Source organism: Lotus japonicus, chromosome 1 (assembly GCF_012489685.1).
Source record: "Lotus japonicus ecotype B-129 chromosome 1, LjGifu_v1.2".
Taxonomy (NCBI): Eukaryota; Viridiplantae; Streptophyta; class Magnoliopsida; order Fabales; family Fabaceae; genus Lotus; species Lotus japonicus.
Window position 1 is genome coordinate 33,711,235 of NC_080041.1, and position 17,208 is coordinate 33,728,442.

The 17,208-nt window shown below is 39.5% G+C and overlaps 1 protein-coding gene across 2 annotated transcripts; it reads left to right on the top strand.

The window, feature by feature from the left end:
- Window positions 1–10,199: 10,199 nt before the first annotated feature.
- On the top strand, window positions 10,200–11,941 carry LOC130734472 (probable ribosome biogenesis protein RLP24). 2 transcript variants are annotated; one of them, XM_057586911.1, is made up of 5 exons: window positions 10,200–10,330; window positions 10,771–10,879; window positions 11,112–11,225; window positions 11,302–11,438; window positions 11,537–11,941. In XM_057586911.1, the coding sequence occupies exons 2-5, from the start codon at window positions 10,799–10,801 to the stop codon at window positions 11,709–11,711; spliced, it is 507 nt and encodes a 168-aa protein (XP_057442894.1). In that variant the 5' UTR covers window positions 10,200–10,330; window positions 10,771–10,798; the 3' UTR covers window positions 11,712–11,941. The 2 variants fall into 2 exon arrangements, with proteins under 2 accessions (XP_057442894.1, XP_057442895.1); XM_057586912.1 differs by having other exon boundaries at window positions 10,776–10,879.
- Window positions 11,942–17,208: the final 5,267 nt, after the last annotated feature.

Genomic DNA, 17,208 nt, shown 5'->3' on the forward strand with positions numbered 1-17,208 from the left:
ACAAGTTTGAGAGTCTGTTTGATTCCTATGGAATTGCACATGATTTCTCTTGTCCCAGAACTCCTCAACAAAATGGTGTTGTTGAGAGGAAGAACAGAACTCTTCAGGAGATGGCTAGAACCATGCTCCAAGAAACTGGCATGGCTAAGCACTTTTGGGCAGAGGCAGTAAATACAGCATGTTACATTCAGAACAGAATGTCTGTGAGACCAATTCTGAATAAGACTCCTTATGAATTGTGGAAGAACATAAAACCCAACATTTCTTATTTTCATCCTTTTGGATGTGTTTGTTATGTTCTCAATACTAAGGATAGATTGCATAAATTTGATGCTAAGTCTTCTAAGTGTCTTTTACTCGGTTACTCTGAGAGATCTAAAGGTTTTAGATTTTATAATACTGATGCTAAGACTATTGAAGAATCTATTCATGTTAGATTTGATGATAAGCTTGACTCTGACCAGTCAAAGCTAGTTGAAAAGTTTGCAGATTTAAGCATTAATATTTCTGACAAAGGCAAAGCTCCAGAGGAAGATGAGCCAGAGGAAGATGAACCAGAGGAAGAAGCTGGTCCCTCTAACTCACAAACTCTAAAGAAGAGCAGAATCACTGCAGCTCACCCTAAGGAATTGATTCTGGGCAACAAAGACGAACCAGTCAGAACCAGATCTGCCTTCAGACCTTCTGAAGAGACCTTGCTCAGTCTGAAAGGATTGGTGTCCTTAATTGAACCCAAGTCCATAGATGAAGCTCTTCAGGACAAGGATTGGATTCTGGCCATGGAAGAAGAATTGAATCAATTCTCCAAGAACGATGTTTGGAGCTTAGTGAAGAAGCCTGAGAGTGTCCATGTTATTGGAACGAAATGGGTATTCAGAAACAAGCTGAATGAGAAAGGAGATGTAGTCAGAAACAAGGCAAGGCTAGTTGCTCAAGGCTACAGCCAGCAGGAAGGAATAGACTACACTGAAACATTTGCTCCAGTAGCAAGACTGGAGGCAATCAGACTGTTGATCTCTTTCTCAGTAAATCACAACATAGTTCTACATCAGATGGACGTAAAGAGTGCCTTCCTAAATGGTTATATCTCAGAGGAAGTCTATGTTCATCAACCCCCAGGTTTTGAAGATGAGAAGAAACCAGACCATGTGTTCAAATTGAAGAAATCACTCTACGGTCTGAAGCAAGCTCCCAGAGCATGGTATGAGAGACTTAGCTCATTCCTTCTGGAGAATGAGTTTGTAAGGGGTAAAGTAGATACAACTCTTTTTTGCAAGACTTATAAAGATGATATCTTAATTGTGCAAATTTATGTTGATGATATTATATTTGGTTCTGCTAATCAATCTCTATGCAAAGAATTTTCTGAGATGATGCAGGCTGAATTTGAGATGAGTATGATGGGAGAATTAAAGTACTTTCTGGGAATACAAGTTGATCAAACACCAGAAGGAACATATATCCATCAGAGCAAGTACACTAAAGAACTTCTGAAGAAGTTCAATATGCTGGAATCTACAGTGGCCAAGACTCCAATGCATCCTACATGCATTCTGGAGAAAGAAGATAAAAGTGGTAAAGTATGTCAGAAGCTCTATCGTGGCATGATAGGTTCACTTCTATACTTAACTGCATCTAGGCCAGACATACTATTTAGTGTTCATTTATGTGCTCGTTTCCAATCAGATCCAAGGGAAACCCACTTAACTGCTGTTAAGAGGATCCTAAGGTATCTGAAAGGCACCACTAACCTTGGCTTGATGTATAAGAAAACATCAGAGTATAAGCTTTCAGGTTATTGTGATGCTGATTATGCTGGAGATAGAACAGAGAGAAAAAGTACTTCTGGAAATTGTCAATTTCTGGGAAGCAATCTAGTCTCATGGGCAAGCAAGAGGCAATCAACCATTGCACTATCAACTGCAGAGGCAGAATATATCTCAGCAGCAATATGCAGCACTCAGATGCTCTGGATGAAACATCAGCTGGAGGATTATCAGATCCTTGAGAGCAATATCCCAATTTATTGTGATAACACTGCTGCAATCTCATTGAGTAAGAATCTTATCTTGCATTCAAGGGCAAAGCACATTGAGGTAAAGTATCACTTTATTAGAGATTATGTACAGAAGGGCGTACTTCTTCTGAAGTTTGTTGATACTAACCATCAATGGGCAGATATCTTTACAAAGCCCTTAGCAGAGGATAGATTTAATTTTATTCTGAAAAATCTAAACATGGACTTTTGTCCAGAGTGAAGATGGATCAGAACCTCTGACTATGATACTTCTTGATCAGAAGATGTCTAGTCCAGAAGGTAACTCAATCAGAGTGTGTGTACCCACTGGTACTGACTCTGAAGCTGAGACAACAACACGTGTGTCAGTTTTTCTGATGCATAGTTCCGTGTGCCCGTGTGACAGTCTGTTATGATTGCGTGTAGATATGCTTCTCTCCTGTGTGTGATTTGTGTATTTTACTGTTACTATCTATCTTTAATTTTCAACCGTTGATCTTAAAGTGCTTTTTGAATCAACAACGGTTATTTGATAAAACCCACTATACACACACGATCTCGCTCACTTCCGGTTTTTACTCTCGCTCTCTCTGCTTTTTCGAAACCGCTTGTTCTCGATTTCTCTCTCGATCTCTTTTCATCTTTCAACCTTCATCTTCTACCTCAAACCTTCAACCTCTTCAAAATGGTGAGACAAACCAGAAGATCTACTGCAGATGCTCCTCAGTTCCCTCACATGGTAGTTGGTCTTGCAACGGGTCAAAGGGGCCCTGAGAATCCGACACAAGAACAAGTTCAAGCTCAAGAACAGAGTGTTCCAATTGCAGAACGGGGCTGTGCCGTTCACTGTGTATATCCTCCTGAGGAACTCCAAGTCCTGGCAGAATGGAGATTCAACCTCGACAACCTGGCTACAAATGGGTATGATCTTCGTCCTGAAGTCCAAGCTCAAGGTTGGGGAAATTACTTCAACAGACTTCGAGGACCGGTGTATGATAGATTGGTCAAGGAATTCTGGAAGCATGCCGACTGCGACGATTCTCAGGTGGTATCGTACATTCTCGGAAGGAAGATCATCATCACGGAGAAGTCCTTCGTGAATTTGCTTGGTGCAGACACTGCTTATGGGTTTCGTTTCCAACTCACGGAATCGAAGCTGAAACCCAGCACCAAGGATATAATCAACCAGGCCCTGTACACCACTTACAAACCGGGCAAGACGAGTTACAAGGTGATGGACCTTCATCCTAAGCTCAGGATCTGGCACAAAATCCTGCTCCATTGCATAAACCAGAGACCGAAGGGCAGTTCTCCAGACTACATCAACTTCAACCAGAAGGTGATGTTATTCTTCATCCAAGATCAGAAGAAGATCTGCCTTCCCTACTTCCTGTTCTCCTATTTGAAGGAATGCATCCGGAAGTCTCGTACCACTGCTTCCATCAAGTCAGCAATCAAATATATCCCCTTTGGGAGACTGCTCTCAGACTTTCTCATTGAAAGCAACCTGGTGCAAGATCTGATCAATGCTGGATGCACAGAGGATCTGAGCACCATGGTCAGTGATGTCTTCACTGCAAATTCTCTGAAGAAGATGGGTTTGGTCCAGAAGAAGATTGCTCCTGCTCATGAAGACACATCTTCTGAGATCAGAAGCAGAAGGATGCCTCTGAATGACTACCCTCTGTGGACACAGGCAGACAATCCTGACGCCATCCGGTGCTATGTTGAAGACCTAAGGGCTCAAGGATTCGAAATTGATCTTGATGATTTCGTCAGCAGACTGCCGCCAGCTCCAGAGTTTCCTTCTCCTCCCAAGAAGAAAGCTCAGAGGAAGGTGATAATGGACGAATCTTCAGAGGAATCCGATGTCCCTCTGTTCCAAAAGAAGAAGAGAAAGCCTGATGATGGTGATGATAGTGATAATGAGGATGGTCCTCCTAAGAAGAAGAAGAAGAAGGTCAGAATCGTGGTGAAGCCTACTCGGGTGGAGCCAGCTGCTTAAGTGGTCAGAAGGACTGAACCTCCTGCCAGAGTGACTAGATCATCAACACATTCAAGTAAGCCTGCACTTGCTTCTGATGATGATTTGAATTTATTTGATGCACTCCCTATTTCTGCCATGCTCAAACACTCCTCAAATCCCCTCACTCCTATTCCTGAATCCCAACCAGCTGCACAAACCACCACTCCACCACATTCCCCAAGATCTTCATTCTTTCAACCTTCCCCTACTGAAGCACCTCTCTGGAATTTGCTTCAGAACCAACCCTCTAGGTCAGAAGATCCAACCTCTCTCATTACCATCCCGTACGACCCATTATCTTATGAACCCATCATCCATGAACAACCAGAGCCAAACCAAACAGAACCACAACCCAGAACGTCTGATCACTCTGTTCCCAGAGCATCAGCACGTCCTGCTGCCAGAACCACGGATACAGACTCTTCCACAGCCTATACCCCTGTATCCTTCCCAACCAATGTTGCTGATTCTTCTCCCTCCAATAACTCTGAATCCATTAGAAGATTCATGGAGGTCAGAAAAGAAAAGGTGTCTACCTTAGAGGAATATTACCTCACCTGTCCAAGCCCTAGGAGATATCCTGGCCCTAGACCTGAACGTCTAGTTGACCCAGATGAACCTATCTTGGCCAATCCCTTACAAGAGGCAGACCCTTTGGCTCAACAAGCTCACCCTGCCCCAGACCTACAAGAGCCTATTCAACCAGATCCTGAACCCGAACAATCAGTGTCTAACCAATCCTCGGTTAGATCACCCCATCCTCTGGTTGAAACTTCAGACCCTCACCTTGGAACCTCTGAACCCAATGCTCAACTGATTAACATTGGTTCTCCACAAGGTGCCTCTGAAGCTCATAGCAGCAATCACCCAGCCTCTCCTGAAACCAACCTCTCCATAATTCCCTATACTCACCTCCAACCCACATCTCTCTCTGAGTGCATCAATATTTTCTATCATGAAGCCTCCTTGAGGCTCCGCAATGTGCACGGTCAGACTGACCTCAGTGAGAACGCTGAATGTGTGGCTGATGAGTGGAACAATCTGGGCACTTGGCTAGTGGCTCAAGTTCCAATTATGATGCAGCTCCTGCATGCAGAGGGAAGTCAGAGCATTGAGGCTGCAAGGCAAAGGTTTGCTCGAAGGGTGGCTCTTCATGAACAAGAACAGAGGAATAAGCTTCTTGAAGCTATTGAAGAAGCCAAGAGAAAGAAAGCTCAAGCAGAAGAAGCTGCACGTCTAGCAGCAGCTCAAGCTGAACAAGCCAGACTAGAGGCAGAGCGACTTGAAGCTGAGGCTGAAGCTCTTAGATGCCAAGCACTTGCACCAGTAGTGTTTACTCCTGATGCTTCTGCTTCCATTCCAGATCCTCAAGCTGCTCAGAATGTTCCTTCCAGTTCTACTCAGCCAAGCTCATCCAGACTCGACATCATGGAACAGCGTCTTGACATTCATGAATCCATGCTGATTGAGATGAAGCACATGATGATGGAACTTCTGCGACGATCTGACAAACCTTAGTTTTAGGATCTCTTCTTTTTCTTTTTTTTTTCTTTAACTTTGTTTTATTTTTGTTAAACTCTGTTTCTTTTTACTTATTTATTCTCGTTGATTCGTTTGTGATTATTTATGCATCTATATATATATATATATTTGTGTCACATATGTTTGCAAAACTCTTTTTATTCATAATATTTCTTTATGTTTACATCATACATTCTTTCCTAAAGTCTAGAATGGAGGATCTCTCCTCATTCTTCTGCACTCCTGGCGCTGCTCTGACCTATCCTTCTCCAGACGCTCCAGTACATGCTGGATGTTGCTGAGCCTGTCCTTTAGCTCATCCCTCTCCAGAATCTCTTCTGCAGTCTTGAGCTTCTCTTCCAACCTTTCTTTTTCTTCCAGCAGCTTGAGTTCAAGCCGGCTGAGTTCTTGCACCTCCTCCACGAAGGCAAGAAATTCCTTCAGGTCTCTCTCCAACTCTGGACGCAGGTCCTCTTTCAGCAGTGTCCGTGTTAGCTCCGAGATGGTTGCTGTACCCTCTGGATGCCTGATGTTAAGGAACAAGTCCTCCTCAAAGGCCTTCTTCCTCAGCTCTTCCAGTGCTACGATGTATGATGCCATTTTCTTTACTGAAAATTGTTCGAGGTGTGAAGCTTACCTTTCTCTCCAACGCTTTATATAGGCTTCACTTTCTCTCTGCAAGTTAATGCTCCTACGGTTTCTCAAGGTTAAGTTCTTGGTAACTGACCCTTCTCTTTACTCACTCGACCGGTGGTAAACGTTCTTCTCTTGCATTAACTCTTTTATTTATTTCGCCTAACTCTGATTCTTGCATCGGTTTCATCTTCTTTAAACTTAGACATTCTCTAAGGGGGAGTACCTTGTACTTCAAGCTAAGTTTTTCACACCCCAAGCTTTTTGCTTATGACAAAAAGGGGGAGTAAACCCAGTTTTTGATGTGTAAGATGTGTTAGTGTGATTTATTTTTCTTTTGGAGAATTTAAGAGTTCCACATTCATGACCATAGATGTGTCACTGGGCAAATACAAGGAATACATTTCACTTCTTCTGAAGTGATTCTAAGTTGACTCTGACACCCAAGACTCTGATACCTTGTCCATGACTCTGATTACTTATGCGCTCTGTTTATTCATTTTTCATCTATGTCATAAGTTTTTCACTCTAAACTCTTATATCATTTAGCTCAGAATCTAGACTTTACTAACGTTTTCATCAAGTATTAGATTCAGGGGGAGCTAAGCTCAGAATCAAGCAGTGACTTGAATTCAGAATGAGCAAGATAAACTATTCACATCAGGATAAGTATTATTCTATATCTCTAAACTCTGAGTGAATTCAGTTTAATGTTTAAGAATTGTTCATCAAAAATCTTAGTTTTGTCATCATCAAAAAGGGGGAGATTGTAAGATCAAGTTTTGATCTAGTAGTACAACTCTATGTTTTGATGATTACAAGTTAACCTTTTGATATGAACAATTGTGGTACTCTAACGTGTTTTTCTGAGTGTGCTATTTACAGGCTCTGACCTCAACTCAATCTCACACAAATCAGAAGCACTGTGTATAAAGAGTGACCCAAGCATCGCTTTCGCATTCACCATGTTCAGTATGAACAGTGGAAAAGCTTCAGAAGTTCTGAAGTTATACAAACTCTGATGAGGACTCAGTCACTAGAAGCTCTGAAGATCCAGAAGTTCTGATAACCAAGAAACACTGAAGGTTCAGATGTTCTGATGGTGTAGAAGACTCTGAAGTTGCAGAAGCTGAATAGTGGAAACTCTGAAGTCCAGAAGCAAGAAACTCTGAAGGCCATGTTCTTCCCTCTGAGTTCAGAATCAGAAGATACAATGGTCAGAGGATCTGTGCTTTCCCTCTGACTCTGATCAACCGGCTTCGCAAGTTCCAATATGAAGCATTCCCCTGATCAGAAGTCTCCTAGGTTTAAAGGTCGCGTCGCTATCCAAGTACAAAAGCAACTGTACCTTCCTGACGACCTACCTAACGTTCTCAGCCACAGCAGAAGCTGGATTTTCCAGAACTGCCCTCCAACGGTAGCATTCTCCATGCATCGCTCAACCCTAATCCTTGGAGTATATAAGAGGCTGAAGACTGAAAGAAACGGCTAGAAGCATTCACATACGCAAGACATATTCTGAGATTCTTCTAAGTTTTCTTTCATCTGAAATTCATTGAGTTTACTATTAGCTTTTTAGAAGCAAATCTCTTGTAAACAATTCTTTGATAAACAGTTTGTTTAGTTCCTTTAGGAGATCAAGGTTGATCGGATCCTAGAGAAGACTAAGAGAGTGAATCTTAGTGTGAGCTAAGTCAGTGTAATTGTTAGTCACTTGTAGGTTTCAAGTGCAGTTGTAACTCTTACCTGATTAGTGGATTGCCTTCATTCTAAGAAGGAAGAAATCACCTTAACGGGTGGACTGGAGTAGCTTGAGTGATTTATCAAGTGAACCAGGATAAAATCCTTGTGTGCTTTTCTATCTCTTATCTTTAGCACTTAAGTTCTCGAAAGATTTGTCAAAATCTTTAAGGTGGAAGTTTTATACTGAAAACGTTATTCAAACCCCCCCTTTCTACCGTTTTTCATACCTTCAATGATCTGATGCTAAGGGTCCACAAAACTATCATGGACACGCAGAGATTTGATGGTTGCTAGGTGAACTTGGCAGAATTTCTCATTAGTTGCGGACTGCGGTTGATTCTATATTGTTTCCATTTATCATATATTAAATACTTATTTAAAATTATTGTTGCGGAATGCGAGTATTTTTTTTTACGGGAATAAATATCATAATAAATGTCATTCAGATTTTTTTTTTGAGAATAAACAAGTTATATATTAATAATAAAGCATGAGCGGTTAAAACCACCCAAAGCACCGTACAAGCAAGCAGCAAAAGCCCATCACTAGCAAATACAAAGAAAACAAAGACAATACAACTAGAAAAGAAAAGAAAGATAACACAACTACTATAACTGGGAAACGAAAAGAACATTAATAGCATTCAGATTTAAGCGAGTTTTTTTTTTTTGGGTTAATAATATACTACTACTTTGCACTATTTAATTAGACAGTAATTTTTTTTACTCATGTTTCAAAAAAATCTTTTTTTACTCCCTAAAAAATGATTTCTATAATATATTGGTTCAATAATTAATTAATATATTTGTAGATTTAGTAAAGGGATTACACACACATAACACAACCCTATTTTAAAATAATACTATAACCCAATTATTTTTAATGGAATAATTAACTCAACATTTTTAAAAAATCCTTGACATTTTTTTAACGTCCAAACATTTCTTAATTCATAGCAATTATTATTTTTTTTTTAAAATGAAGCTTGATAGATTCATGTATGATTTAAGAAAAGGAAAAATATTCAGTGCTTTTGATGCAAGGTATGTCGTATTCACGATTTTTAGACCTTGACTTTCCAATAAACAATTTTACTAATAACCTTCGAGTTTTGTAGATAATGAGTTGTTTTTGAGATTTTATATTTTTTTTAGAAATGTACACCATTGAGTTCCAAAAGAGAGGTTTGTCACACGCACATATCCTTTTGTAGCTGAAACCACAATATAAAATCAAAACAAGAGTAACAAAATATAAAACCCACTACCACTGCTAAAAAAAGTAAATTAGCGAGGAACAAAATCCGTCGCTAAGTAAGGAAAATTCCGTCGCTAAAAATTTAGCGATGGAATTAGCGACGAAATTGTATCCGTCATGCAAAGTGGCCTCGGTAAATATTTACCGAGGAATTAGGTTGGGTAAAACAGATTACATTCCAAGAATAACCTTAACACCTTCTGACTCTGGTCTTCCCTTCAAATTCTCTCTAAGGCAATTCCCAGTGACTTTATGCTTCGCAATGACTATAAACAAGAACCAGTGTCAGACACTTTCTCATGTGGATTTGTACCTTTCGAGACATGTGTTTACTCATGGACAGTTGTATGTGGCTCTCTCAAGGGTGAAATATATAACAAGGGGTGGTTTCAAACTCCACGCGCAATGTTGTCTACCAAGAAATTTTTTAGAACATATGAGTGGAAACGAACACGCATAATCGCGTTCACTGTAGATTAACTCAGCAATTGTTTATTAGCCACCATTAAACCGTCCCTTATATATTTTGCAGTATTTGAGATTTCGTTAACCAATCTTTTATTAGTTAATCAATTGCACGAATTTCAATCTATGCAACAAAGTTTCAATTTAAGACGTTTTGACTACTTTACTTAGCATTTCAGACTCTTCTATTTCATCTGTTGTTTAATATGTTGGTAATTCCTTATATCTATGATTTGTGCTATTGTCTTCTTCATGTTTATGACGAATGTCAAACGAGTTCCTGTTGATCTGGATCAGGCTTAAAAAGAAGTCATTTTGTCCACTTTGCTTCGCATTTCAAACTCTTCTATTTCATCTGTTGTTTAATATATTTTAAAAATCAACGTATTAATTGACGTATAAAATACAATAGACATATTCCCCGTGCAACGCGCGGGTAAAAAAACACTAGTTGTTTGAAAAAAAAATCTGTGCAAAGGGCCCATGAATTTTAATGGCCCAAAGTCCATATTTAAGCCACTAATCCCCCAAAAAAAAAAATAGGAACCCTAATTCCACCGAATTTCTCTCAGTATCTCTCACCTTCACTACTCCCATAGCTGCTGCCCAAACCACCTCCGGCCACCTGCAGCCGCGCGACTACCGGCGACCGCGTCTCAATCTCTCAGGTGCTTTGCAATTTTCTCGTGTTTCTACGTCCTCTGTTCACAGTCACTTTACACGACCCTCTCTCTCTCATCTCCCAAAGGCTATCTCATATCTATTGAACTTTGTGTTATATCTATGATATTGATAACACTGGGATTAATTCGTGTTTGATCAGACTGTATGACTGATATATTTTGTTATAGTTAATTAAAACATGACTCTTATTGTCAGTTTTATGATTTATTTTTGTTGATTTTCTGTAAATTCTACTTTAGGGGATAGGGTCTATTGGGTGCTATTTGTCCACTAATTGATTTCTGGTGCATGTGGTAGTGGTTTATATTCTTTGATATTGTTATTATGCTTCCAGTAATTTGATGATATAAGTAGATGCTAACACTATGTTTCTTCTAATTGCTATAATACTTTATACCTTACTATCATTTTCTTTTTCTTCTAGTAAAGTGCTGTTTTAGTTTGGAGGCACAATGAGGTTGGAGAAATGCTGGTTTTGTTCTTCAACCGTATACCCTGGACATGGAATCCAGTTTGTCCGTAATGATGCCAAGGTTCACTACATAACTTTGTTCAACTTTTATCTAAAAATAAATATCAAATGAATAAATTCAATTCTACCTTCCTTCTGTCTCTCATCAATGCTGTTCCATTTATGCGAATGCTACTTGAGAATTAGTAATTTTGTAAAATTAATTGCTTTGTTGAATCAGATGAGATCAAATGCTTTATGAATGTCAGGCCCATATCACATCCTTAGTGGCTCAGAATCCATTTTTTGTGCAGATTTTTCGGTTCTGTAGATCCAAATGCCACAAGAACTTTAAAATGAAGAGGAATCCTCGTAAAGTAAAATGGACCAAGGCATATAGGCGAGTGCATGGAAAGGATATGACAAAGGTGATGGGCATCTTGGTTATAGATATCTGTCTGTCTGGATTTGTTCAAACTTCTTAACTTGTATATTTTGCTTCAGGATTCAACCTTTGAGTTTGAGAGAAAGCGAAATAGACCTGAGAGATATGACAGGAATGTTAAGGAGGATGTCCTCAAGGCCATTCCTAAGATTGCTAAGATCAGAGCTATCAGGGAGGAGACACACCATAAGAAAATGTCGTTCTTTAACTCCACTTTTAACACGTCTGTTCGAAAGCTTTACAAACTGTTTTCTTTTGGCTTTCTCTGCTGACATTTTGTATAAACTTCAACAGGAAGCAAGGCAAACATGAAAAACTGCGGAGGGAGGCAGAAAAGGAGTTGAAGCAGGGCATCAACATGGTCAAAGCTCCTTCTGTTTTTCAACAGGATCCGTCCTACACTTTACCGGCAATCAAGGTCAAGGTTTCCCAACAGAAATCAGTGGAGAATCATCCTATGGAAGAATGATTCTACCAATGCTGCACTTATATGTATGTTTTTCCAGTTTAATATTTGTGGCTAGATTAGTTGCCTCTAAGGTCCAAATTACCAGCCGCTTCGGGATCATTAATGTGAATGATATGATTTTCACACAAGATTTTTGGGCAAACTTTTGGTGTGTTGTCTAAAGACGTTGGTTCTGTTAGATTACAAACTATTTTTAATGAAAATTAGAAAGTTGTTGTCTAAATATAAAATCTCCTTGGACGCAGCATGTTATTTGATGTCCTTGCTTTACTTCCTAATGTATGGTAATGAGTTCATTTCTTGACCCTGGAATTGCTGATCCTGATTAGCTGTTGCTGTTTGATGAATCAGCTATCATGGAGTTAAAATCCATAAAAGATATACACATTGTCAGTTTTTCATTGTTAATCTGAAATTAGCTAGTGCATGTTTGAAAAAAATTCCATTAAGTCTCTGTTTCAGTAATGCGAGTTAGTATGTTGACGGAAATTGCACCTTAAGCAATTTTGAATTTTTGCTTCATATACTTGAGGATGCTTCTTGACGATGTCGTCGGTGGGTTGGTTCAAAAGTGAATCACAGTGATACAGTTACTATTCCCCACTTAAGTTACTAAAATACCCATTTTGTCTTTTCACTTCCCTTCTTTCTCCTTTACTCTCAGCCTCTCCTAGCTAGTATCCAGCGACATGCACCGCCGCAGCCTCCAACCCCTGCTCCAGCCTTCCACAGTCTTCATTCCTTCTGTGGATCCTCTCCCCCACCTAGCCATTTCACCATTTGTAGCATGTAGATTTTGCACATAGTTGAAGAACCCTCCAAAGTTGAAGCTTCCACGAAATGTCTTTTGAGAAAAGCTGGCATCCGCTAAAAGAAAGTTGAAAACCACACGGGCATGATTCTAAAACTCTGATAAACAAAAGCACTCAACAACCAAATGCTTAATATCTTAAGAAGGATAACTAGACATTGTTCCTGTTCTGAATCAATTTTCCAAACATGGTCAACCCAAAACAATGAATCACATCGAGCTTGCTTTCCAGAAAAAAAAAACAAGAGCTTTAATTCCTTTTTGTTTAATTCTAATTCTCTTTCAATTGAGTAGAGAGAGAAAAACTACACAATGGGCATAAAAATGAAGCCTTTATCATCAAAATGTAAAAGAAAATAGTGAATTTTCAACGTTTGCTGAAAATAGCCAGAATTGAGGCACGCAGAGAGAGAAGCATGGAGAAAAATTGAAACTTTATGCAAAGAAAGAGGGGGATTGCTTGCACAGTTATAGAGAAAAAAGAAAAGGAGAAAAGGAGGAGGAAGGAGGGCTGCGGTGGCAGCACCATGGACCAAACAATGGTTAAGGACGGTGGTTCGGCGGAGGGTGAGAGTTGCACGGTGGTGATTCAGTATGGTGGGAAGGAGTTGCGGGTTGGGGATTTAACGAGAGGGAACAATGGTTGTTGGTGGCTTCGCCATTGAGCTTGAACGACGGTGGTGCTGGGCAAGGAAAATGGGATCTGAATCCTCTCCAGCTGCTGGACCCTCCAGTAGTGTATACCACACTTAAAAAAAATTAGTGTTCAAATTACTTTTTTCACCTCAACACATCTCAGCAATTAATTATTTGAGTAAAATACACTCACCCCCCTCAAGGTTTGCCAGAATGACACTCCACCCCATTCTTTTTTTAAATCTACACTCCACCCCATTTTTTATAAAGGCAAAATTTAGTGACGAAAACAAATTCGTCACTAATAAAAAATAATTACTAATTAGTTAAAATTTAAATAAGTTTAATGCATATACACTATCATACATTAATTTATGAAAATAATTTTACTGAATTAAATTTAAAAAAACAATCCACTCTGTCTGTTAAGTCCACGTCCCATCTGTCTCCAAATCATATTTCTCACCACAAACGGTCACCACCAAGCCTTTGCTCCCTTTAACACGACGGCCACTGTCCCAGAATGTGAAACCCCATGGCACCACCATGCATCAAAGTTTTGTTGCGACCTGAACCACAGAACATGAATCGCACATTCCCAAAGCTATATGTTCAACTACTTCTTGTGAACTTCACCCCCTTTAAGTTGCAAGCGAACGCTCTGTTGGTTTAAGATGTCGTTGGATTTTGTTAAAAAAGGTGCTCCACCGCATCGTTGGGTTCTAATAACCTCCGATCCACTTCATATTTCTTAATTTTGTTTCTCTATTTTCTTCACCCATTTGTCTTGCTTTTTGGGTCTACAATCCAATTTTCAAAATTTGAGGTATAAAGAGATTATTTTGATTAAAATTGAATTATTACCAAATATGAAAACACAAGCATGTTTCCCTATGTTCGAGATATGGTTTGTAAACCGGTCGGGTGTGCTATTGCAGAATTTGCATTTTGAATTTATGGAGGAAGACCGCGATTGAGAGAATGAGGAGGACTGTGATGTTTTCATTTTTAAATTTATTGGATTATATTGAAAATATTTTTTGAAATAATTGATTAACAATTTAAATAATAACTAATTATTAATGAAGAATATTTTTCGTCACTAAATTTGCATCTATATAAAATGGGGTGGGGTGTAGATTTTAGACAAGAATGGGGTGGAATGTAATTCTAACAAACCTTGAGAGGGGTGAGTGTACTTTACTCTAATTATTTTGATCTATGACTATAAATGAGCTGTAGAGGCTGGAGAGGATTTTGGGCTGGAGAGGATCCAAATCCAGGAAAAAGAAAGACAGAGAAGAACATTCTGGAGAAGAAGAGAGGGTAAAATTGGAAATAAGTTATTAAAGTTAGTTGTATCTCAACCGTTAATTTTTTAATTAATATATCAAAGGTGTATATTGAGCTGAACTACGGTGATTCAGTTTTTAACTGTGACACCGAAGCCAACACCCTGTTTTCTTCTGTTGTGTATCACACTTTTCCCATCTCTTGAGGGCAATAAAACTTGATGTGGGCAATGGCAAATGCACTTGATTTTGTTTTTCAAAAAGTGATCAACATGTTTAAAAATGAGTTACTACACACACACAAAGTCACATGACATTTTTAAGTGGTCACGTGAGCATTAAATTGTTTTAATCTTAATTATTCATGATTAGATCTAACAATCATGATTTATTCTTATTTTCTCATATAAGAACATCTTTCTCATTTGATACTTTTTTTTAATATATGGCTTAATCGCACTTTTGGTCCTCCACGAAAGCGATATATGTCATCAGGGTCCCTGAACTTTAAAAATCTCATTTTACCTCCCCAACGTTAACTCCGTTAACACTTTTGGTCCCTCATCACTTTTCCATCCAAGGATTAACGTTTTCTGGATTTTCCAGAAAAATTCATCCACTTCTTCCTCTTCTTCATACATCCTTCCACCATCTTCATCATCTTCTTCAATATTTTTTTCCAGAAAATCCAAATTCTTCAAAACCAAAAACTCCACAACTTTCCATCTTTCTTCATCATCTCCAAGCTTCACTAAGGACACCATAACCCCCATACCTCATCTCCACAAAATTCAAGTTCTTCAAACTCAAAAAAAATCAAATCTCATTTTTTTCCAGATTTCTTCAACTTCTTGCTCTATCTTCAAAATCTTCATCATTCTTCTATCATCTTCTCATTTTCACAAACGGTACACTGAGCAAACAACCACCCCAAAAATCCCCAAACCACAAACGCAAATTTTTTAAAGCAAATTTATTACATGGTTTGCTAAATCATGTAAAAAGAGAGTTTGATCTAGAGGTCCTAAACGGGTTTGCCTAATATACACAATTTTGTTGTTGTGCAACCTTGCACAAGCACCATTTGACATTCTATTATAGACATCTTCCAGTTAATTACTTTTTTATTTTTATTTTTTTATGCATTTCCCAAATGATTTGTTAATTATACTAGGACCCAAAATTTTGGGTCTGGAGGATTATGGTCCCATAATTCTTTCCTCTTCCTTCTTTTCTGACTGCTCACAACCCCCAGTCCCCTAACGGATCCTTGCCACCATTCCCAACCACCGCAAAAAGTGTAGCCTCCGACTATCAAAATCTGTCGTGGCAACCACCATCTTCACTGTCGACCATAGCTCCTCCTCCTCCTCCTCCTTCTCCTCCTCCTCCTTCTCCTTCTCCTTCTTATGTGTTTATGTGGCTGATTGAACGTAACCTTAATGATAAGTGCTGAGGAAGGCTTGTTATTGTATCGAGGAGGAACGACAAAGCTGTAACTGTAGAAGATGTTCACTAATTTAACGGGAAGGACGCCGATGTCGAAAATATAACACCTCGATTTATCAAGAGTTAGAATCATAATATCAAATAAGAAATAAGGCAATAAACAACAGTGGAAATTTGAATCAAAAGAACACTTCAATAAAAAGGGAGCCAAAGTAAAAATTTTAAAAATTGAACTGGGCGAGCCCCTAGAGGGGCTACGCCCAGAGGGTTGCCCGCCGAGTGGCGGGTGCCTGGCCTGTGGACTGGGCCTCAGCCAGCGAGGCCCAACCGGCCCATTAGGGGCAGTTACACTGTAAATAGGTAGCGGATATCACTTGTAAGGGACTTTTGCTCATTTTATGAATACACATATGAAATTCAGTTATTCTCTCTAGCCTTTCTCTCTCTCTAGGGCAATCATTCTACACTCTAGGTACTGCCACATCTCTCAATGTTCCTCCTCAAACTACCTTGGCAAGCTCCAATCACAGCATGAGATGCAACACATTGGCCCCATTCTTTGAACTGTACATGATGATTAATATGAATGAAATGAATGATGACAATTGCTATAGTCACTCGCCAAGTTTATGATGAAATCAGGGTATTTGAAGAAATACACCTACGATTGGATTTGCCAATCGATACATGACAGGGTATTTGAAGAGATACACCTACGATTGGATTTGCCAATCGAAAAAGATGCTGAATTACAGCGGTTACTAGGTGGGACAAGCTTGATCCCCAAAGGGCTAGCTGGAACCCTGAAGGCGGCGATTCCACAACGACCTTTGACGTCTGGGAATCGCCCCGGAAAGTTCAAAGTAACCGCCGGATTCGTTGACGATGTGTAGGGTAAGTCTCCCCAGAATAAGGGCGAGCACCTCTGACTAGGCAAAAGTCTTGGGCCATCCAAATGGTCATTGGGACCCAAGCATCGTAAGCCCCAAGCGGGCAAATCCCCTGGCAAAGTCCTCAAGAATAGAGGCGTTTTTCCTCTTTAGGGAAAGTGTTTAAAAGCCTTGGCAGGGATAAACCAAGCATGAAGTCCTAGTCAAATTTTACGCACTAAAATCGTTTAACGTAATTCAGTTAACTATTTGACGCGTGAAATAATAGCGCAGGAATAAGGTCGGCAAATGAATAAGGCGGAAGGTGTGTTATTGTGAATACCGATTGGAGGTTTCATGCCACGTGAGGAGAAGCTGGTCCACATGGACCTTGCCCGATGTCACCAAACGGGTGGCGACCTACCGCTAAAGGGTGGCGA

What these genes read in the sequence shown, in the direction of transcription:
- LOC130734472 (XM_057586911.1), top strand. Translation starts at nt 10,799, where the DNA reads ATGAGGTTGGAGAAATGCTGGTTTTGTTCTTCAACCGTATACCCTGGA. An exon ending in TTGTCCGTAATGATGCCAAG is followed by an intron (nt 10,880 to 11,111) that starts GTTCACTACATA and finishes TTTTTTGTGCAG; the next exon opens with ATTTTTCGGTTCTGTAGATC. An exon ending in ATGGAAAGGATATGACAAAG is followed by an intron (nt 11,226 to 11,301) that starts GTGATGGGCATC and finishes ATTTTGCTTCAG; the next exon opens with GATTCAACCTTTGAGTTTGA.